Source organism: Oratosquilla oratoria, chromosome 43, assembly GCF_046742065.1.
Source record: "Oratosquilla oratoria isolate Oo_2021 chromosome 43, ASM4674206v1, whole genome shotgun sequence".
Classification (NCBI taxonomy): domain Eukaryota; kingdom Metazoa; phylum Arthropoda; class Malacostraca; order Stomatopoda; family Squillidae; genus Oratosquilla; species Oratosquilla oratoria.
Window position 1 is genome coordinate 12,980,788 of NC_134819.1, and position 25,358 is coordinate 13,006,145.

The window sequence follows — 25,358 nt, forward strand, 5'->3', positions numbered from 1 at the left end:
CAGTCAGGTCCAATGCTGAGGATGTCTAACAGGTGGGATTCTGGATCAATGAAATCTACTAGTTTGATCTTGGCTGTCATTTTCTGAAACACAGGTTTTCCCCTTCTGAAGCTGTGGCTTCTGAGTGGCATGCAGCTGAGTACTGTCACTGGAATCACCCTAGGTAATGTCATCTATGTGAATAAATGCCTTTTTTTCTGCTGCAGCTGCAAAATAATACAATGTGGTAAGCATGTAAAACTGCAAAATAATACAATGTGGTAAACATGTAAAACTTCCAACTTGTGATATTCAAAAGTATGATCAGTAAAAGTATGAAAATATGATTACCTTGTTCTTGCCTCTGCAGTTGCCTCTCAGTCCAGCCTACTTGTTGCTGGGATCTTGTCTCAAAGATATTGTCATGACCCAACATGCAATCTTTCCTCTCAGTCCTCTGGGTTTGCTAGAACCTGATGTCCTCATCTTTCTTCTCCCTGGATAACAGTCTGTTGCTCTCTATATCCTGGACAGCATCTGGAGCTCCTATGTCAAACAGGCTGTCCAATTCCAAGACAAATGCACTCCTCTTTCCTCCAGGGTCACTTGCTCTTTCTTTGCTCTTTATCAGTGCTCTGTGTTTGTCATGGAGTTCCCTGAAGAGCTTCATACAGTTCTGTCTGGTCATCATCTTGATCCTAGCCATCTGCCAGAATGGGATGACAGCTTCAACTGTTTCATAGGTGAGGTCTTGAACCATGGCTTTCCCTGTATTTTCTGGTAAACTATGGAGATAAAGGAAGTACTGGAATGCTTGTCTGTTGGTAAGAAGCTGGGAACCACTGATGCAAGCTGAAGGGTATATGACCAGGAAGGTTTTAGTGAGAGATCTGGTGGATGGCTGACTTGATGCTTGCTTTTGGACTGTAGGTGGAGGTTCTGAGACAACTGTGCATTCTTGTAGCTCCTTCCTTAATGCCATTGTGAAGTATCTTGTGGATAGTTTTCTGGATTTGGATCGAGTTTCTGTGCTGGCCTTGCTTTTGTACTGTTCAGTATTGCCCAACATCATTAACAGGTTTCTGTAAATATGAAATTAAATGCTGAAATTATGTATGAGTTTTGGTCTAAATTCACTTAAAATTCAAACATCCATACAAAAACCATGTCTCCAGGTTAGCAAAAATGTCAGGATTTTCAACAATTTCATACCTTTTAAAATTCACTGGGTAAATTCATCAATTCTGTAGGTTGCTATATGTAGAGTAGATTCTGTTCTTTCATTTAGTACCAAATTTGTTGCTCTATTTTGGATAGATTAAAAATCATACCACAAAATATGCTTAGAAATGTCTCAAAATTGGCTCTTCTGGTAAGGTAGATAGCAAAAAAAAAATCAGCCTCCATGTAGCAATGCTTCCATACATCCTAGGTAAAAATGGATGCAATTTTTGGCCTTTTCAGGAAAAAGCATAGGAAAAAGTACAGTAATGTTTGAAAACATGAAAAAGTTTTTTGGACAGGTGAGAGCCACTGTCAACTGAGGCTTCTGAATGTTGTCTGATTATATGTCCACACTGGGCAGCTGGGCCGTGTAAGGGGTTCCAATTTGTGAGTCAAGAGGGACAAATATGGTTGGTGAAGTTGGATCAGGTTTGTTATCAGTTGTGTCTAATGAAAAAGTTCCTTGGTTGGATGGTGTATCTGGTGCTACAACTACATCTGGAGTAAATGTGCTAACCTGTGTGCCTACGATACCTCTGAAAAGATCCTGCATAAGTAAGGAATGGTTTGGGTACACTGGAACATATTTCTGGAGGTATTGGCAATTCCACAGAGTAACCCTCCCAGAACCATCAACATGGATAACATACTGATCAAACTGACTCTATGAGATGACCAGTTCTGTCCCATTGATGAGGATTAGGTCCAGTTTGGTTCTGAATTTGAACATAGCCCCTGACTTTGAGTTGTGATAAATGTTTAGTGTGTTCAGAGAGGTGCTCAGCTATCTTCATGTGATGGATCCTTAGTGCTCGCTCTTGTAAGGAAAAAGTATACTGCCAAGTAGGGTGAGGCTTGTAGCGACCAGGCAGGATTGGAATGAAGTTGTTGATAGGTCTGCCAAAAACATGTTCTGTGGGAGATAACTTTGTATTTTTGTCAGGGGTGTTCTGATACTGGAGTATTGCACATTGTAAGGCATCTGTGTCAATTTCTCCATTAGGATCTGTGTTGTTTGTGATCATACACTTCACAGCTTTAACACTGACTTCAGCACGGCGATTATGGTGAGGGAAAGCCACTGTTGAAATATGATGATGTACTCCCCATTCTGTGAGAAACCATTGAGTGGTAGTAGATGTGAACTTGGGTCCACCATCACTAGACAGTTCATCAGGGATACCAAATGTGACAAAGCAGTGACACAGATTAACTACAAGTCCATCTGAACCTGTGTTAGCTTTCTCAACAATAGGCCAGTTGGAGTACCAGTCTACAGAGGCCATGCAGGATCCTTTATATGTGAAGAAGTCACTGCAGATCATTTGGAATGGGTATGCTGGCATGATGAGGGTAACAGGTGGGGCAAATGGTTGTGATGGTGCCATTCTGTTGCAATGGTTGCATTGCATCTGTAGGTTGACGATATCCTGTGTGATGCCAGGCCAGAAGACAGATGACTTAGCTCATAATATCATTGAAGAAATGCCCTGATGTGCTGAATGAAGAGCAGCTAACACAGACTCTTTCAATGTCTGTGGAATCACAATCTGGTCCTTATACATGATAACATTATCTACTGTGTATAGGTATGGTCTGAACAGTTTGTAGGCACTAAGTGGTGAAGAGTCATTATCAAAAGGTTCTAGAAGGCCTCTTTCAATTGGATTCAATAATTTTTGCAAGTGTGGATCACTACAGGTGGCCTCTTTGACCTTGTCCAAGGTGGTGCATTGCAAGTGACTGAGTGATGTAGTAGCTAATAACTGCAAGTTATGATCACTATTGTCAAATTGTTGATAGTCTGAGGACTGCATGCTAGTGAGAATGGAGTGGAGATAATCGGTAGGGATGCCTGATTACTTATGACAGCAATGTCATCCTGTAGAGCCATCTTCTCAGCATCACTAGTAGAGTGTCGTGATAAGGCATCAGCAGCACGATGTTTCACACCAGGCATGTGGACAATCTTGAATCTGTAGCATAATGTCTTTCCTTGAGGTTCCTTAGCCTGGCATTTGATATACCATTGAGAAAGCAATTGTATAACACAATCTGACAATATTTTGAGTGAAGGTTTGTGATCAACTACGATAGATTGTCACAACCTAGAAAAAGAATCTGGTTTTCTCTAAGGCATCTGCTACTGCTAGAACTTCACCTTCAATTGTGGCTGGGTGGTACAGTTTTGTAGCAGTTGCAATGTTTCTGTAGCAGCTAGAAGCCAATTCCTGTCCTTGACCAGTCTGTTGCAAGACACATTGGGTTCCCTTTGTCAAATATATGGACATCTTCCTTGATCTGGTCAACAGTCACTTGTTTAGATTCTTCAAATAACTTTCAGGTGTTCGTTCCATTGGAATGGTCTGCTTGCTTTGAGAAGTTCACAGAAAAGATTAATTTTCTCAGCCATGCTGAATGCATATGATATTGATTCAGGAGGCCAAACCAAGATTGAAGGTCTGTGTGATTCTCTAGGGTAGGGAATGCTAGGATGGACTTGAGATATTTCTTACATGGGTGAATATTGTTCAGTGTTATCTTGAATCCAGTGAATTCCACCTTATCTTGCCCAAAGGTGAATTTGTCAGGGTTGAGTATTATACCATGTCTGCCACAGATATCCAACCATTCACAGGCCTGGAGAAAACTCTCTGTTAAGGTAGGTGCCCATATGATTGTGTCATTGATACACTTAATTTTGTTGGGAATTGTAGCAACAATCTCATTGAATTGTTGTGAATAACCGTCACCTGATGCAATATATCCTTGTGGTGCTAGTATTGGCCCCATGGTGTGATGAAAGTAGTGAGGTGACACTCTTCTTTCTTCAGTGGGGTATGAGAGAAGTGAGTAAATGTCTTGGTGGATTAAAAGGTGTAATGAGAAATAGACATCTGGGAATGGATGCTAAAAGGAGGTTATATGAAGGAGTGATTGTGCCAACAGCACTGTATGGGGCAGAAACGTGGAACATGAGAGAGGAAGAGAGAAGGAGTTTGAATGTGTTTGAGATGAAATGTCTGAGAAGTATTATAGGGGTTACTAGGCTAGATAGTGAGACATGAGGAGGCGAGGAGGAGAACAGGGGTGGAAAGGGAGCTGGGAGATAGGGTTGATGAAAGAGTATTAGGATGGTTTGGACACATGGAAAGAATGAGTGAAGAAAAATTAGTAAAAGAAGTGTGGAAGGCAGAGGTGGAAGGAGTGAATATGAGGGGGTGTCCTAGGATGAGATGGATGGATGGGGTGAAAGGGGCATTACAAAAGAGAGGAATGTCTGTGGAGGAAGGATGGGAGAGGACAGAGGATAGGGGTGAATGGAGAGGGGTTGTGTATGGATGATGCTGTGATACATGAGGGGGAGTGGGTGGGGGATGGGTGGTGAGGAAGTATGTATGAGAAAAAATTTGATGCAGCCCAAAGGGATTTCTCCCTGTCTTCTCCTTTTCTGCATGGGGCGACGGAGAGGGGGGGTGTTGCCAAATTTATGAAGTGACCTTGCTGTGGATGTGCTGTGTCTTGTGACACTGCTTCTGACCCAGGGCAGTGGACAGGATGCAGGGATGACCCGTTATCCAGGAGGTGCCAAGATAAGAGGGAGGGAGGAGGGTGGAGGGGAGTGGAATATGTAGGGGATGGAATGGGTGGGAGTGGTTTCTATGCCTTTTTCTTTTCGGCTACCCCCAGTGTAGGGGGAAAAAGCCTTTGGTATATGTATGTTTGTGAGGTATGGCATGTGCTTGATGAAATGGTGATTGGATATGGTGGCTTTCTCTGGTTGCACGAGCATTCAGTGACTGGAAATCAACAGGGTGGCGGGGTTGTCCATTCTTCTTTGGGCACACCACCATTCTCTGACACCAAATAACTGGTTCTCCAACAGGGACTGGTTCAATTACACCTAATATTACATCTCTATCAAGACTGGCTTTCACTTCATCTTGCCGATGGAGAGGAACCAGTATTGGAGTATGGTATGCTACAGGCTTTACATAGGGATCAACCATCAGGCTTAAGGGTGTGCAGTCCATTTGAAGAAGTAGCTGATGCTTGCAAATATTGAATGTGCTGGGATTATAGAAATCGAGGAGGTACCATTCAAGAATATCCCTGTTATCTTCTATAGCTTCACATGGTAGCTTCTTTGGGACAGGTGGTGGTATCTGGTGCTTTGGGCAGGCACATTCTACTAGGGTATTAATCATGTGTGGCTGTAATATAGTTGAATCATGGGTGTCTTCCAATCCGTGAGCCTCACTGATAATTGGAGATAATACCAATTGCAATATATGTTTCTCTACTTAGGAAAACCTTGTCAGAGCTATCAGTAACATACATTATCTGATAGGATTTGTGGTATTTCCTGTTAGATCTTTTCCAGAGGAATGGGTAATGATTGCACCAAGAATAATGATGCCTTTGTTATTCACTACATACATTTTCATTGAAACTGGAATGAGGTCATGTTTGCTGAGCCCAAGACTCCTCTAATACCTGCAAGACAGCTTTGACAGCAGCCTGTATCTGCTATGCATGATAGAGTAGCTGACTTTGGTGTAGAGGTGGGGAAGGAGCCATACTTGAGACTGTTGTAATCTTTAGGTGTAACTTTGACAGTTAAATCTATCATGGGCTGCAGAAGGATGTCTCGCTTTTTCCAGGTGTCTGAGAGTTCATCATATAAGTGGTGATCAAGGAAGATCCTGTTTTGTTGATGAGATGATGTGACTTCACATAGAGCAACAAAAATGGCATCCTCAGCTTCCTCTGTATTCTGGTTATATTTCTTGTTGTCTCTGCTGCGACAAACACTTTTGAAATGATTTTGCTTTGAACAGGAAGCACATATGTGGCCATAAGCAGTACATTCTTTCTTCCTTACTCTGAGGGGAGGGTATTTGTCCTTTCTTGTCACAATAGGAACAAGGGTCATTGTTGGGTATCTTGAGGTCTACTCTCTTAGACTTGCAGTATCTGCTAGTAGCATGGGCACCTTGGGAATCCTTGAGTCTTGACAGTGACTGCTCCCCTGCTTCTTTAGCTTCTACGAATTGAAACACCTCTTCCAGTGTCATGTCCTGTTTTGGATTTCTTAGCATGTTAAGCTGGATCTCAGGATCTTGCAGGCCACATGATAAAACATCCTTGAGAATCTCTTCTATGTAGTTGACATCATGGTTACAATTCAGGCACTTGATACTGAATTTACAAACGCCAGCCTGACCGTGTAGTGGGGCACCAAATGAGCGAATGCTTTCATCCTGGTCCTGGCATGTGTCATGCACTGCTGCATGTGCAACCATAGTATTCTCATGTCTTAAGGCAAGTTGTTTGATGGAAGCAAGGACTTGCTCCTCAGCAAAGCAAGTGATGTCCTTTCGAAGATTCTCATCACAACACTCGAGTAATTGGATAATCCTGTCTTTTTCCTGTAATCTTTGTGGCATTGACATAATCTGTCCATCGAGATAAGAAATAGGACCAGTCTTTACCAGTACCAGCAGTAGAGATTGTAGGGCACTTGACCTTTTCCACTTTGGTCGCTTGAGTCTGGTTGTTCACTTGAGCACTGAGTAGTTGCATGTGTTGTGAGTAGGGCAGCAATGATGACAGCATCTATGTCAGGTGTCGTGTAGTCATAACCATTGATGGGGCATGGAATCACAGGCATCTTGCTTGATTTGTGGGTGCAGGCACTAGGTTAGTCAGGTCCAATCCTCATCATAGATAAACATCAGTTATTTCAGCAATCTTTATTCAGACTACAGGAATGATGAGGATTCTGAAAATACACAGACAAATCTCCATTAGAAAAAGTAACAAAATAATGCAAACATGAGCATAAACATAAAAGTGTTCATCACTATCCTTATCCTCTACACCCTACACCCATCTAAACCCATTCATTGTTCCTCCCATTTTAACACCATCTTTGCATACTAAGAATAAAGCAGAATATATTCAGTACTGTACTGGCAAATGTATGATGTATGGTATGAATATATGACCTTACCAACTTTGGAGTATCCATTGGGAAAGGGGTGCATCTATACTTCATATTGTCTATATTTGTTTATCAGTGATCTGAATGTGCATACATTTGTTATTTGTGAGGCATTGGAGGTAAGTTATTGTAGATATTGCAAGTAGAGTAGAATGCTGCTGGGTTCTTATGTTGCATATGATATCTGTAAGAGGCAGCACTGTTGACAGAGAACCAATATACAAGACCAGGAAGCCTCCTGGGTACAGAGGCATCAATTTGCCTCCATTTCTGAAAGGAGATGCTGCCCTGTGGGGTCAGCACATGATCTCCAGATTGGGCCCAGAAACAGGCTCTATTCGCTCTATCGATTCTTACCAATCAATCTCCCCTACATTTATTTTTTATTTTAATTTATTTATTCTAATTTTCACTTATCTTTCTTTATCATTATTATATTTTTAACATTAGTAGGTCAGTACCTAGCCTTCCTCATTTCATCCCACTAATTGGAGGCATAGAAACAAACCCAGGCCCATACATGTGTCTTATATATATACAGACGCTCCTCTACTTACGTTCATTCATTTTACGTTTTTTCGATTTTACGTTTGAACTGACTGTAAAAAAAAAATTGTAAAAAAAATTGTTTTCGAGTGAATTTTTTAGTTTAGCGCACTCTCCGTAGTTCAAACAATACTTGCGCATGACGCTGCGTCCATTGTTTACATTGCACAAACGACAAACTGAACATGCCTTGCCTCCTCCTCCTCCACCATCTCAATTTATGTTGCTTGAATTTAATTTATTTGAAATTAATATTATTATTTTACAATGTTATGAGTATAATTAATGATTTAGGGGTGTTTTATAAGATACGGTAATAGAATTTACGGATGTATGGTACAGTAACAACTTACGTTCATTTTCAACTTACGTTCGGCCATTCGGAACGTAACTAAAACGTAAGTTGAGGAGCGTCTGTATATGTATATATATATATATATATATCACCACATAGAAAACACAGAACACCTTATGCTACAATGCTCTACATTAACCATTCTTAGACAACAATGCTATATGTTTCTGACTGATTTGTGGACTTGTTGGGAGATCATTGCCAATCACCTGAGGGCCATGGGTCTTCTGCAAGAGAGATCAGGTGCAATGGGTTGATTGATCCTACATGCACAAAACCCATAAATTCCTCTAACATATCTGCCATTTACTATGTAGGCTACATTTGGGCCTGTCTCATGTGTACCTCACTCATCAACACAGATCAGTACACAAATGATTAAAGCTGCAACCACAACACAACAACTTGTACACCCAAAACTCACCAGAACAAAAATACACTCTAAACATACAGTACTACGAAAAAAATCAAAAGTATTGCAAACACACTAATAAGGGGAGACAACACTCATCACAAAGATAGACTCGTAACACTAATAGACAACATCATACCCTTCTCCAACAAAATGGAAAATAAACACTAACAGACATTGCAATTAAAATAATCACAATCCAGGTACAGATAAAGACAGTTTACAACATCAGAAATACTTATGTACCATTCACCACATCTGCTCTTCCCAGGTTTACATCCCTCAACTGCAACCTCTCAACTTGCTAATAAACCATATAATGGCAGGTGACATGAACCCACACCACCCAGTTCCAAAGAGGAGACAAAATACTAGAGCAACTTGCTTATTTTAGTGTTAAATTCCAGTAATCACCCCACCAGACAACCTCCTCAACGTAACCAACAAATAAATTGCCAAGACACAACAATGTATATTATTCACTCTCCCTCAAACACAGCTGAATATGATATTTGGGAATTGAAGAATATCACTGGTGGGCACGATAACGAAAAAATGTATCATGATAATTGATAAATTGATAACGATGACCTTATCGGCGATAACCTATAATTGATAACTGGCGATAAACTGCCCAATAAGATGATAATCGATAAATCCAAAATTCTGATGCTAGCAATAACGATATTGATAATAAAAAAAAAGATAAATCCAAATCTTTATTTTTACCTTTATCTTAGGAAACTTAGAAAAATCTTTGAGAAAAATAGAAGTCTTAGAAATATCTTAGAAAAAAAACTTATAATTCAATATTTATCCTGTCTCTTCACTAATGAAAAGTACTGTTTTAAGTAAACTAAATTTACACATCCACAGTCTAGACAAAGTTCTGCAGCATGTTCCCCTTTGTAAACATGAGCATGTTGAAGTTTTTATCAGACAGGGAGGTCCTCTTAGCCCTGATGATGTCCTTACCAAGGGAGAACAAGCGCTCCACTGCGGTGCTGCTCGGCATCACTGTGTTGTACCTCAAGAAGAGGTCAATGAGGACCTTCTCACTGTTGAAGACTGGGTCTGATAGACTGTCTGTCCCTTTGGCCTGCAGCCACACATTCACAATTTGAGCAGCCCAGGACTTGGTTGACCTGTGATGACACCTAGAATCATTTAGATAAATACCTAAGTAAGATGCTGTAATGATTATAATTTATCTTATATTATTTGTTTTTGTTTTGTTATCATTTGTCTGTCTGATTTTTATTTATTATTAGTTATATGTCAATTTATTATTATTTACTATTTACCTTTTTGTTTATTATTTAACTATACCTATGCATTTATTTATGTATTTTATTTGTTATTTACATTATCATAGTTTTTATTTATTATTTTATTATTAATATGATTTTTTTTTTCGCATCCGACCTAGATATGGATCAAAAGGTCTCCTGTCGGCATGCTCCGCCTTTGTAATCCTCATCACAAATGCTGGCATAGTAGATCCTCTGTCTCCATGTCCGTGCTGCTGCTGGTGGTCTCCAGGTCAGCACATCACAAGATCTCCTCCACCTACCTCTCCATCAGGGACTTGACCTCTGACCTCTTGATCATTCTTTCCTTAAAAGGCCCCATCCACTTGAGGCAAAACTTGGGGTGGAAGGCAGTGGCCAGAAGGTCATTCATCCTCAAATGTGGTGGCGAACCTCCTCTCCATGGCGGCGAGGAGGGTGTTGACCAGGGGCTCACAGAAGCGGAGGTTGCCATTGGTCATCAAATTGACCAGCTTCTTCTTGGTCACAATGAGGGTGGGGATCAGGTAGCCCAGATAGCATTGCTTCCCCCTGGGTGTGGTGCCATGACCTGATAATTGAAATAAACAAATAGTATTTATCATTTAATTAACTAGATTTAAAATAGAACCATTAGCTAAAAAGTAAAAACCAATAAAGTATCACGATAATGCCCAACTTGTATTTAGTTTATTGACCTTAACATATTCTGACATGAAGTTAATGTCTTACTGGACAAACGCTGTCAGATTCCTCTGCTGGTTCATCCACCTGTGCAGCTGGTCTTTCTCCTCCAGCACTGTTGAGGACCACCAGGCTGTCATAGAGGCTGTTCCACCTTGTTTTGGTAGGAACAGTGAGCCGCCTGTTTATCGCCTTGTACAGTCTGTCAGCAAACACTACTTGTTCCTGAAAAATAATTTTGCATTATTGCTGATTTTATTTCTTATTTAAACAATTTATGGCTTACCCTGCTTGTTCCACAGCGCCTCGGCCTTGGCAATGGCGCTCTTGTATGCCTTCTTGAAGGCTCCGGACGTGTGCCTCTCCTCCATGTCGGCGCTGGCGACCAGGCTCAGTGTGTGCATCGCACACTTGTGCTGCAAGGAGGATTATGGTTTTAAATAGCTATCAAATAATGTTTTTTTTGACAAACCATGTCACCTTGGAAATGAAATACCAACCTGATATGAAATGTTCCCCCAGCCTTCCTTTTTCACAGCTGCAATTCATCTCTCCTTCCTTTTAGTCTCAGCAAGGAAACGACAAAATGAGAGGTATGGACACTTCTGTTTGTTATTGCAGCCAACAGCTACACAAAAGATCCCCACTTTTCTGATAAACTCCAAACTCTCTCTAACTATCCCTGTTTGTAACTCGTGCTAGACATCCAATATGGCTGACCCCACAGTGATCACGTGACCTGTGGACGTCACTTGAAACCCCTCAATTCAGAAGGGGGTTTTGGTTAAGAATACTGTATTATTTCTGATATGTAAAGATTTCGTAGACAGAACATTCTATAGCAGACATTCTAGGTATAAACAGCCTCCGAAAATGGACTTACAATGTAAGTTATATTAGAGGGGATCTGGTTTACACACCCTATATTTTGCTGATAATTCTAAGAATATTGTTTGGAATGTCATGAAATTTTGTGCACTTTATTTACTATTAGCTTATGTTTAGCATTTGGAGGGATATTTAGCAATATCAAATTAACTGCTCTGCTGTGTATAAGACGGTTGGGTTGTACTAATATATATATATATTTATAAAGCCTAAATAATCGAATTTCACACTTAACACTCAATTCAGGTAAAGTTAATTTAGATGAAGTTAGGTTACATCATGCTACATTATGCGTTTGACTATGTTACATTACGATATTCGAGTACATCAGATGACATTATGCTGTACAAACTTTACTATTTTTACCAGAATATTCAATTGTAATACACTATACTGGTTGACGTATGTTTGTGTGTGTGTTGGAGGGGGGGATGGTCTGGGTGCACATTTCCCAGCTAGGGTTCTCGCAGTCTGGCAAGATTTTGGTGGTCCGAAAGTACAACCCCGAAGGTCCTAAGATCCTAGAGACATGTCGTGTACAAGGTTAGATCAGGCTAGGGTACGTAGCAAATTCGACATTTTTTTGGGTAGCTCTAAAAATGATCAAATATTGCATAGCTTGAGTAATCATTTTGGCATGCCCTGATAATGGGAATCATTCACACGGATAAAACACTACTCTTAATATGTACAGTATATTATAAAGATTAATAAGATTAGATATCTAAAATAGCTCTTATATTATCACACCTTCAAAATAAGCTGTATTAAAACAATGTTTGAGAAGACTTCTAACAAATATGTAGTCACATGTCTTGTTTTTAACAAGTCAAAATTCAAATTCATACAACCCTGCATATAATGAAAAAATAACATGGTAACGTATCCTACATAAATTAATTATTGGTGAGAGCTCTGCCACCTTGACAGTTCTCCCAATCCTATTCCTCTATAAATTGGTCCATTTTTCCTGAAAATCCAATTTTGCACCCATGCACCGCTCATTTTATAATTTTTTTAAAAAAAAAAAAAAAAAAAAAAAAGCCTACGTGAACCATCTCCCATGCTTTGTCAGAGGATGCCTAGGTATGGTCCTATCTTTTTCTACACCTAACAACCTGATTTTACTATCATCCTATTACCTCTCACTAGTCTCAGTCACGGTGAAACAATTGTTACTGTTATACTTAAACTGGGCCACTACGTTAAATATAAACAATGTAAACACCAACGATGCAGGGAAAGCTAAACGTCCAATATGGCGGACTAACGACAAATTAGGCCTCTTTCAGACGGCACGGGCGATGCCCGCGTCCGCGATTAAGCGCGGATGTACCTGCTTCCGCGTTGGTATTCAGGCAATACGGGTCAAAACCACCCGCCTCCCGCGCATCACCATTTAGGCCTCTTTCAGACGGCGCGGGAGATGCCCGCGTCCGCGCTTAAAGGTCAGATATCAACAGATATACCATTCGCTAAAAATCATCGTATTGCTCGAAAAAGTACTTTTTAAAAGCATACAAATAAAGTTTTTACCTATTACAGAAGAATTTATTCAGAAAATTCACTTTTAATTGCGCCTCGCATACCACTTTTCCGAAGTCTTGATATTCAGAATAACAATATTGTTTGTTTGGCAACTGTGACGTCACGAACGCGGAATTCCCCGAACCTTTCCCGAAGCGCACGGGAGGAATGTTTCGAATAGCAGACGACGCAATGAAATGAAGACAAAACTGTTTTTTGCCAAATTTGATAAGATGTAGATGGTGGAATTATATAGAATACTGTCAGTATGTTTTTTATGTACATTAAACTGTAAATACAAAAAGTTATGGAAGTCGTTATAGGTCAGATATCAAGACTTCCATAACAAAAATTTATGGAAGTCTTGATATCTGATCTTTATAGGTCAGATATCAAGACTTCCATAACTTTTTGTATTTACAGTTTAATGTACATAAAAAACCATACTGACAGTATTCTATATAATTCCACCATCTACATCTTATCAAATTTGGCAAAAAACAGTTTTGTCTTCATTTCAATGCGTCGTCTGCTATTCGAAACATTCCGCCCGTGCGCTTCGGGAAAAGTTCGGGGAATTCCGCGTTCGTGACGTCACAGTTGCCAAACAAACAATATTCTTATTCTGAATATCTAGACTTCGGAAAAGTGGTATGCGAGGCACAATTAAAAGTGAATTTTCTGAATAAATTCTTCTGTAATAGGTAAAAACTTTATTTGTATGCTTTTAAAAAGTACTTTTTCGATGATTTTTAGTGAATGGTATATCTGTTGATATCTGACCTTTAAGCGCGGATGCACCCGCTTCCGCGTTGGTATTCAGACAGCACGGGTCAAAACCACCCGCCTCCCGCGCACCACCAGTTAGAGGTGTATTTCTGTTAATTTTTCTTGTTGCTTTCTTTCCTATAATCACCTATGTTAGCAGTATCAAGTCTTACAGGGCTATGTTTCCTTGTTAAATTATGTAAATATCGTGAAGTAAAGGGATGGAAGAAATATATTTGTGCACTTACCATCCTTGCTTTTATCTGCCTCTGATAAACTCTCGAAGTCTGGGTTGAGCTTGATACACACCTCCCTCCAGCATTCTGTTGTGTGTGTTCTGGATTTATAATCTTCAAGTGATTTGTCCCATAGAGCTGGTCTCTCTTGCACAAGGGATATCAACTGCTCTGTATCCATTAGATACAAAGGGACAGTCACGCACAACCAATCACCTGAAAATTCAATCGGCTACTGGATGACTTTACTCCAGAGAAGTGCGTGGGTCGCGGAGCTGCCCGCAATGTGTGAAAACATGCATTAAACACTATACCCACTGATCTATATAACACCTGGATAGCGTATACGGGCCGTGGGCTGCCCCAGGAGTGAGGCCAGCGGGCGGGACATGGCCGCCATAATGGAAGTACCAAAACAGCTAGTGTGAATCGCTCCGCCGGTCATTATAACACCATTTTTAGATCAGTGTCATGGGAGCTGTCGTGTTACTCTCGTGGCCTGTGATCCAAGCATGATTGGGTATATAATGGCCACACAATTCGTCGCTGCTGGGCCCTCCATGTACATACATACATACATACGTACGTACATACATATACAAGGTGTATATCAAAATAGCATCATCACAATAAAACAATATATTGATATTTATTACCTCTGGCAGAAATAACCATTTATATACATAAACTTGTGCATGTACAGTATATGGATGAGTTGGCATTGACAAATTATAATTCCAGTATATATTATAACTTCAAGGGAATGTTACACAGACAACAAATGGGATAATGATATATAGTCAAAATATTATAGGGATAATAATAGATCTATACTAGCATTTAACGGAATAAATATCCCTATAACATTTGATTACTGTACTGCTTATCGTTATTGGTGCTTGAATAAAAAAAAAAAATTGATAACTCCTTCCTCACTTTGACACCGGTTACTTTTTGAGAATACAATTTGGAGATATGATGGAGCCTGATTTTGCAGAAGCACGTGACGATACACTTGATCAAATTGACGATGAGGTTAGAATCCGGGGTTGTGTCGATCATGTGGAAAGATAGAGAAATTGCCATATCTATGATCTAAATTGTTTCAAATAGTAAAATATCGCATTAAAGTGGTGAACATGTAAGGGGCCATTCAAAGAGTATGTAACGCTGGGGGGGGGGGGTGCATGGTAGATGCGATGCGTTACGAGGATGTGGGGGTGTTTTCAACAGTGCTACGCAACGCTAATAATGGTTATTTATATTCATTTATTAATTTATGTCATAAATCATGCACTGAAATAGCAAATAATAACCAGATCGAGCAATAAATATCGAGCAAAAAATTCAAAATACATCATACCATGTTTCATTCTTTGATGCAATCGTAAACAATTTCACACAGGACATATAAAAATGAGTATGTTTTGGTGAGAAGTCAAGGGGGAGGGGTGTTTGGCGGATCTGGCCTACACTTGATGGGGGTGCCGAGTTGTAATTAGTTGTAATCAGTGTTATGTAATACAGGGAGATGTAACACCCAGTGTTACGCAATGTTACATGAGGTGGGGGGTGTCGAATTTCACCAGAAAAAACGTTACATAATTTTTGAACGGGCCCCGAATAGTAATTCAGCCCATCTAATATGAATTCCTCACACTTCACAATATAGAAAAAGCCTACACATGTAATCAGGAAGAACAACTGGTTCTATACAGCTACACAGCTCTGGACAGCGTTTGAGCCTTATAAGATATTTTTAAATGATAAATATCTATCCTGCTATTGCCACGATTACATTCGTGACAAATGGGTTGCTGCTAGATCTCTCTTTCTTACGATAATAAATACAAAGCATTAACATGACAACACCTAACAAAACAGTTGGTGGGCAACATTTTATGGCTCCTGATGGCCGCATCATTTCTTGATGGGTATCGGGATATTTTGGGTAATAAAACCTTAATTTACTTACGAGTGGAAGGACTGCTCACATCCACCTTTTCTCCGGTTGGTGCAGTTGAATGCAGCACAAGTTGGCATTGTAAAATGATCGTTGAATATGTATATGGGAGCGAAAGCTGCCGAGAACTGTAACTGTGTCAGATCAGTGATCGCGTGGCGCGACTTTGTTTTAGTACTAACATCATGGCTGCCGCCGACCTCATAATCTCGACAGCGATCCGTGATCCAGTTATATCTAGATCAGTGACTATACCCCATAGCAACAACGCGCGGAGGGAGGTCCGCGGGCGACCCAAGGGGCTTCCGCGCTGCATTTCGTCCGCGCGCGGACAATCGCCCGCGTCGTGTGGAGGATTACATTGAAAACATCTGTAATTAGTTTAACCGGGTCCGCGCTAAAGCGCGGACGAGGGCATCGCCCGCGCTATCTGAAAAAGGCCTTACGTGATAAAGTCACGTGAGACCCCTCAATATATGCCATATTAGAAATTACGTAAAAGGTGACGTCATATTGAACTCTGGAGGTTTAATTTCATTACAGTAATAAAAGATGTATATTTAAATTATTGGATAAAATCTGAATAATTAATAATTTTAATAATCAATTGCTACTGATAATTTGTGGTCTATTGAAAAATTTAAATATTTGAAATAAATTCCGAAAATTTCTGGTCGCGAAAATTATAAATATTGCGTATGGGTCGCGGCCGGCTTCATTCAAATCTCTGATTCCGTGAAGTTAAGACGCTGAGAATTTGTGTCAACTAAAATTACTGTAAATCAATTTCGGAGGAACATTTACTCCCAACTGTAAAGAGAAACCTCTCTTTAAAACAAAAGAGGATTACTTCACAATTCAAAACAACAGTTGGATAGGCTCAAAAAGGCGAAAGAGACTAAGTACATACTCGGCCGAGTTAAAACCTGTCTCTCGAAAAGTATTCGCCTTTTCAATAAATTACATCTAAATATCAAGAAGAAGGTAAGATTGAACTTTCTCATTTTGAATTAGTCTAACTAAAGTAATAAATTGTTTGGATGAGGAAAACAGATCCTTTTCCAATAGCCAAAATATTTGAAAATGTTTTGGTGATCAAGATGTTCTATATTTAAAAAATCTTATTCTGAATAATAGAGGCTTCCGAACCATGGAGACTTAGAATAGAAAGAACTGTTTCAAATTGTTATCCATAATAATTCATTAGCGTCATTTGTGAGGAATAAAATTCACGTTGACTAAACTTGTTTGTGGTTGGGAAGAGTTAATCAAGAGACTAGTGGCCATATTTTTTACTTAATTTACAACCAAATTATAATGTTCTTTAATACTATGACTATACATTTGAACACCATACTCTACTTAATTTTACAGTTACATTCCGATGAAATGTGGTCATTAGTTATAAAATGTGTCAACAAAATATGAATGTCATTATTGAAACCACAGAAAATATGGCGGCATTTTTTTTTTATGAATAAAAGAAAGGTAGATCATGGAAACGGTAGTTAGATGAGGATAAACGAAACAAATTACAGTAAGAGCTCGTGGCCGGGATGCTGAACAAGGGAAAATGTGCGCGGGTGACAGAGTTAGAGAAGGCGACGACTTTGCACCACGAGAGGAGTGCACTGGGGATGAACTGGTGGTATTGCTGGGAAAGTCATGAAGTGTAATCCTCACAAGGTCAAAGCAGACAGGAGTGAAAGGGGCTAGTGTATTTCAATGGGTATCAAACATTGAGATCAAATCATTACTTACAGCTAACTCTTGCGTAGACGCCTGGGTAAGCGTCGTCGGCACAGCCTATACCCCAGGAGACCACACCGATCTGAAAGGTACTCTGCGAGGTATTAGTGAAGTGCCTCACTAGCGGTCCACCAGAATCGCCCTGTAAGATGCAGATATGATCAGTCAGTGAGATCAAATACCGCAACAGGAGCGCACACAATTCTCCTTCAGTTCTGCGGGTAATTCCTAGCAAACTGCTGGTCAACCTACCAGCCCATCCCTCCTGCCGATACAGATTGGTCAAACAAGGTTAATTGGCGCTGCTTTCCACTGAGTGTGGAATTGCCGAATAAATAGATTTTGGTGACGCAATTCAAGGTTTTGCTAAGAGGAAGGCCAACTGTGCGAGAATTGTTCGGTAACCGTGTCATCTCGAGATTCAGTGACATTCCCTGGCCCCCAAGATCACTGGATTTTTCTGTTTGTGATTTTTTCATGTGAGGCTACCTGAAGAGTCGGTTCTACACGAATCGGCCAAGGACAGTGGACGAATTCAAACAAATAATTCAAGACGAAATTCGTGGTATTCCAGCTGAGATGTTGCAACGAGAAATGGAGAACCTCAACAACAGATTGGAAGAATGCATACGTACAGGAGGACCCCATCTACAAGACGTGATTTTTAAACATTGATAATTTGTATTATTGTCTCTTAAAAGGAAAGTTGTAGTGGTTCATTGTTGTCAATAATTTTGTGTCGTATTTCTTCTATTTTTTTTTCAAAAGGTTCCGCTTTTCTGTCACCATATATATGTAAATATGTATATATATAATATATATATATATACATATATATATGTATATATATATATATACATATATATATATATATATATATATATATATATATATATATATATATATATATATATCAAGTCCAAAAGACTATAAACTAACCGAGGAAGTGGATCTGCCCCACATCTATCATAACACTTACTTCCTTCCATTTCACTCCTTCCTTCCACTAAACCCCCAAATACCCCCCCTCCCTCTCCCCCATCTTATCTATCCTTCCCTCTAACTATATATATATATATATATATATATATATATATATATATATATATATATATATATATTATTTGGATGATGGAGAACATAAACACAGGGGAAGGCTCGGAACCCTAAACACTCTAACGTTTCGTTCGCGTAGAACTTCTTCAGAAGAAGTTCTACGCGAACGAAACGTTAGAGTGTTTAGGGTTCCGAGCCTTCCCCTGTGTTTATGTTGTCCATCATCCAAATAAGTTGTCTAAAATACTTATCAATATATATATATATATATATATATATATATATATATATATATATATATATATAATATACATACATATATGTATGTACACACACACACACACACACACACACTCACACACACACACACACACACACACACACACACACACACACACACACACACACACACACACACACACACACACACACACACACATACATATATATATATATATATATATATATATATATATATATATATATATATATATATTTATATATATAAATAGATGGAAATAAACTCTCCTACTGGGATTCGTACCCTCACCTGAGCGGCTTGCTTTTTATAAGAGGGTTCGAATCCCAGTAGGAGAGTTTATTTCTAAATGTCATAATGACAAATATATATCAACGACCATAATGCACTTTAATTCTAAGTCATCAACATCGGGAGACCCAATGAAGGCCGAGATACAGAAATTGAAATGCGGTACTGCCAAGGACTCGAACCCAGTAATCACATGAACAAGTGCCGTAGTAACTTACCAACTACGCTATCAAGAGTTTCAATTTCTGCATGTCGGCCTCCATTGGGTCTCCCGATGCTGATGGCTTAGAATTAACCCATTCAACTCCGAGCGAAGCGAGGACTGACGTCATATTTTTCTGGTGTTTGATCAAACATTTTGGTGTTTTATGATTTTTTGTTTTATTTGACCAAATGACAAAGAATCTTGTCATCGGAGTTCAATGGGTTAAAGGGTATATCTCTAATCACTGGGACCCATTCAGTGTTGTACAAATATTTTCTCGCGTTTGTATACTTCCAGTTGTACTATCATAGTGGAGATGGGTTGAACGCAAAATTTCATGTATGTGCATGTAACTCGAGCATACAAATGTATAAGAAAAATTGCGCTCAACTTATACCTCTCTTGATAGCGTAGTTGGTAGGTTACTACGGCACTTGTCATGTGATTATTGGGTTCGAGTCCAACCTCCCCCGATTAGCAAGTCTAGAGAAAAAACTAGAGAAAATGACCAAACATTGGGAGGCTAGGTTCAGCCAACTTACACGGATTACAGAAAGAATTGATAAATTGGAAGAACTAAAGAAGGAGAACCAAAACCTAACTAAAGAAATAGAAGAATTAATAAGACAGTTAAAAGCAGTAAAAGATGAGAATGAGGAATCAAGAAAGAATAATAAAGAGAATAAAGAGTCCATAGCAAACGAAGCACAGGGTTGGAGAAAAGTCCAAGAAAATGACAAAGTTGTATTTAAAGATATAGTGAAACAACAGATGAAAGAACAAAGAACACAATTATTAAAGTGATGAGATAAGAGGAGAATATAGTAAGAGAGTTAGCGGACAAAAAGAAATGTATAATTATATTAGGAGTGGAAGAGAAGTATAATCTAAATAGGACCACAAGAGTAAAAGAGGAAAATGAAAAGGTAAACAATATATTAGAAGTAGTTCAAGAGGATGGACAAGAAATAGGGAAAGAAATTGAAGAAATATATTGACTAGGGAAATATAATACAGATAAGACCAGATCAATTAAGATCAAATTCAGGTCACAAACGACAGTAGAGAATATCTTAGCAAAAACAGGGAAACTAGCGGACAGTGAACAATATAAACAGGTATGGATGAAAAGAGAAATAAAGAGGAAAGAGGAAGAGAAAACAAAAAGACTAGAAGCTAAGGGAAAAAATGAGAAAAGAACAGAGTCAGAAAAAGAGAAATTCTATTAGAGAGTAGTGAATATGAAAATGAAGAAATGGTTCATAGCAGAGAAAAACAAAAGGGAAACAGAAAACACGATGGAAGTAGCAGAAAATTAAAAGTGTCTTATACAAATATAGATGGCTTAATAACAGGCTTGAACGAACCGAATGATTACCTGAAGGAAAAAGAACCGGACATAATGGGAATTGTAGAGACAAAATTGAAAGGTCCACTACCACCTAGCAGTGTAGGACATGGTGCATATAATTATTGGATTAGAAACAGAGAGGTAAAACAAGGTGGTGGAGTTATGTTCCTGACTAAAAAGATATAAATATGAGGAATGTCACATATGGAAAGAATAGAGTAGAGATGATTACGATGGAAGTGGAGGACAAGGATGGGAAGAGCAGGAAGTTTGTAGGAAATTGTGTGCCTCCTAAAATGGCTTCGTGGGAAGAGAAAGAACACAAAAGTATGTTAGAAGACACAAGGATAACACTAAATAAGATAATGGAAGTTGGAAGAAGAATAGTTATAATGGGTGACTTTAATTGTAAAGAAATCTGCTGGGAAGAGATGACAGTAAAGGGTGGAGACGACCTATGAGGAAATGAACTACTTGGTATGACTATAGAACATACAATGATGCAATGGATTCAAGAGAATACTAGGCATAGAAATGAGGAAGAACCATCGAGACTGGACCTAGTAATCACATCAGAACCTGAAATAGTGTGCCTCCTAAAACGGCTTCGTGGGAAGAGAAAGAACACAAAAGTATGTTAGAAGACACAAGGATAACACTAAATAAGATAATGGAAGATGGAGGAAGAATAGTTATAATGGGTGACTTTAATTGTAAAGAAATCTGTCGGGAAGAGATGACAGTAAAGGGTGGAGACGACCTATGAGGAAATGTACTACTTGATATGATTATAGAACATACAATGTATTTCACTATCTCTTTAACAGCCCGAAGGGCATCATCTATTATTACGTTAGTGTAGATAGAAGTAATGTCGCAGCTTATCAGTCGTTGTTCTGTGAAGTCAATTGCGTTTAGTCTTTCTATTAGGTCCAGTAGAGCTTTTGAGGTGTTTCTCTAATACTTCCTAAGGATGATGAAAGGGGTTTGGCTAATTGGTTGGCTAGTCTGTGCGGTGCGCTTCCTATGCCAGAAGTGATAGGTCGGAGGGGAATGCCTGGTTTGTGGATTTTCGGCACCTCCCCCCCCCCCAAACCACCTTCCCCTCCCTCCCTCCCTTCCTCCCGCATCGTTACGCCAGTCACCCAACTTCAGCTGATATTCTGAAGTCTGAAGTTGTAGATAGAAACAGAAATAAACAAATAAAAATAAATTAAAAAACTCACACTACGTTGGTAATAGTTAGAAATACCATCGCATTACTCTTCCACCTCCACCTCTTCCACTTCTCCACCTCCACTTCAAGTCCACCTTCCACCTTAAACTGCTGTAAAGTTATACGACCTCCACATTTGTGTCGCTGGGCCTCCTCTCCCCACCTCCTACCCTCTTTTCCCCCCACTCCCAACTCCTCTCCCCCCACTCCCAACTCCTCTCCCCCCACTCCCCACTCCTCCCCCCACTACGTCTATCTCCCCTTCCCTCCTCCCCCTCTCCCCCAAAATACTCTTTTTCCCTCTCTCCTTTTCATTCTCTCCCCCCCTTTTTTTTTGTCCTGTATCATTATCTCCCCCTCTTCTCTGTCCCCCTTTTTTTTCTCCCGTCTCCCCTTTCTTTTCTCCCCTTCAGGCACCGGTGGGAAGAGTTTTAGGTGATGTTCTTAAAAAAAATTCTTTCTTTATATAAATCTTGTATGAATCAAGGGAAGGGAAAGATTTATATAAGAAAATATATTTTTTTAATAATACCACCGTAAGGCTCATTCGGTGGTTTTCTCAAAAAATTCTTTCCTTATATAAATCTTATATAACTTCTATATAAATCCTTGGATGGGAAAGATTTGTGTAAGGAAATTTATTATTTAAGAATACCACCGTAAAACTTACGGTGGCATTCTTAAAAAAAACAAATCTTTTATGAATAACACCGTAAGAATCTTACGGTGGTATTCTTAAAAAAATATTTCATTATATAAATCTTTCCCTTCCAAGGATTTATATAAAATTCATATAAGGAAAGTTTTTTTTTTTTTTTTTTTTTTTGAATACCACCGTTAGGACATCCATGGACGTCTGAGCGTGTTGCTATTAACAATGTCCGGCCACACAGACACATACTGTACAAAGGGCCAAGGTTACGAAGTCTGAGGCACTTTAACAACGTCTGGTGGGAAATTCTCACCACTACTCTGTTTGTGTGTGTGTGTGTTCGTGGGTGTGGGTGTATGTGTGTGTGTGTGTATTCGTATGTGTGTGTATGTGTTGTGTGTGTATTTGTATGTGTATCTGTTGTGTGTGCGTGTGTGTGTGTGTGTGTGTGTGTGTGTGTGTGTGTGTATTCATATGTGTGTGTATATTCGTGTGTTTGTCTATGTGTTGTGTGTGTATTCGTATGTGTGTGTATGTGTGTACGTTTGTGTATATGTGTATGTTTGTGTGTGTGTGCGTGTGTGTATTCGTATGTGTGCATGTGTTGTGTGTTTATTCGTATGTGTATGTGTTGTGTGTGTGTGTATGTGTGTGTGTATGTGTGTATTCGTATGTGTGTATATGTGTATTTGTTCGTGTGTATATATGTTTGTGTGTATGTGTGTGTGTGTGTGTGTGTGTGTGTGTTCTGTGTGTGTGTGTTCTGTGTGTGTGTGTGTGTGTATGCGCGCGCGTCCATGTGCGTATACGCTTTTTTTGCAACAGAAACATCGTAAACATTGCTCTTCGCCGGAAATAATCAGCATTTCTATCCTTTGGGACAAAATTACCACCGAGAAGTTGGATACATTGAAGTCTCAAAGATTTTTTTTTCTGTGAGAGTGAGCAGAAATTAGCTTGTGCGCAAACTTTGCCTTCTCCGAATAGTGCGCGCGCACCCATGGCGGCAAAGTCGTTTCCTTTGCAATGGAAGCGCTAGAGTTAGAAGAGAGAGAGAGAGAGAGAGAGAGAGAGAGAGAGAGAGAGAGAGAGAGAGAGAGAGAGAGAGAGAGAGAGAGAGAGAGAGAGAGAGAGAGAGAGAGAGAGAGAGAGAGAGAGAGAGAGAAACAATTATTGGTTTGACGGTTGGCAAGTTACCATATTTTTAGAGAATTTGTAAGTTGATATTTGGGTGGAACTTCTTTATTGCATGGATTTTAATATCATTTTAAAACCTTGTGTGCGCACATTTTTTCTTTGTGTGCGCTAGTTGTAAAACGTATGTGTGCGCGCACAGTTTAGAGGGAATGTTAGTGATTATCATTGAAGAATTACTAAAAGGATTTCTTCCTACACATAAATACACCAACGTTGACATCAACAGATACTTTCGGTTTGGTCAGGATTTTGCGTTCCGTACCCACCGAAGAACGTAACCGCGAGCGCGCTGAATGACCCAATGTGTGATGCGACCTTGGGTCACGTGATCGGTCGCGTCGACCTCCAGGGTCGAAGACATTTAGGGAGGGATGAACAAAAGCGAGGACACCAATTGGAGGGACCGATTTGAGGTGCAGGAACCTCTCGGCGAAGGCGGCTACGGGTGTGTTTACCTGGCGAAGGACCTCGCCAGCGGCACCCAGGTCGCGATGAAGAAAGTCCCCCTCTCCGGCGTCGACACCTGGGGGTGGCGCGAAGGGACGAGAGTGCCCTTGGAAGCCTCTCTCCTGCACAAGGTCCAAACCGTTCCTGGGGTTATCGAGCTTTACGAATGTTTCGTTACAGACGGCAACTTTTACATGACCATGGAACTTGTGCCCAAAGCGACTTCGATATACGATTATATGGAAAAGTGCGGCAAGCTCCCCATTCCGCATATCAAAAGGCTCTTTTGTGACATCGTAAGGACAGTCCAAAGATGTCTAAACGCAGGCGTTTCTCATAAGGACATCAAACCAGAGAACGTCTTGCTTTACGAGGATCCAGGCTCAGGGGAGCTTAAAATCAAGTTAATCGACTTTGGATGCGGGGAGACGATTACAGGTTATATGGGAACACACACTGGCGGAACAACGTTGTATTGGCCACCAGAGTACATCGTCGACGGAGAGTTCCTGCACGTCCCGGCGACAGTATGGAGTCTCGGGACCCTCCTGTATTACCTGGTGTGCCATGACGACCCGTTCTACGACGAGAGCGAGATCGAAAAGGGTCGCCCGCCTTTCCCCGAAGACCTTCCCCGGCAGTGCCGCGACCTGATCACCAAGTGCTTCGCCATGGACCCATGGGAGCGGCCCACCCTCCACGGCATCTTGGCCCATCCTTGGCTCAAGGGGTTTGGCCGCTCCGAGGACGGGAACGAGCTCGAGCCGCCCGATCCCAAGCTCTTTCCGCAAGAAATCTTAAGGAAACTCGAGGAGCGCGAGACGAAATAGAACCCCCAGGCCCCAGTGAACAATACCAAACGTGGCTTACAAGAAGGAAGTAAAAAGGAAAGTAGGCCACAAAAAGAGAAGAAACAAAGAAAGAAGTGGTGGATACCACTGATAAACATTAGACTCGTCAAGAAGCCATTTAAGTTGCTAAAAAGGACGAATATATTTTGCCTGAGAACTGAATGAATTAACAGGCTCCCTCGGCTCAAGAAGAACGAGTTTATGGA

The 25,358-nt window shown here is 40.1% G+C and overlaps 1 protein-coding gene across 1 annotated transcript; it reads left to right on the top strand.

The window, feature by feature from the left end:
• The first annotated feature begins 24,225 nt into the window (after positions 1-24,225).
• On the top strand, positions 24,226-25,131 carry LOC143021988 (serine/threonine-protein kinase pim-3-like). Its single transcript, XM_076179916.1, has one exon. It carries the CDS (start codon positions 24,226-24,228, stop codon positions 25,129-25,131), a length of 906 nt encoding a protein of 301 aa, XP_076036031.1.
• The last annotated feature ends 227 nt before the right edge of the window (positions 25,132-25,358 follow it).

Bases quoted from the DNA above. Each gene is read 5' to 3' on its own strand.
- LOC143021988 (XM_076179916.1), top strand. From the start codon at position 24,226: ATGAACAAAAGCGAGGACACCAATTGGAGGGACCGATTTGAGGTGCAG.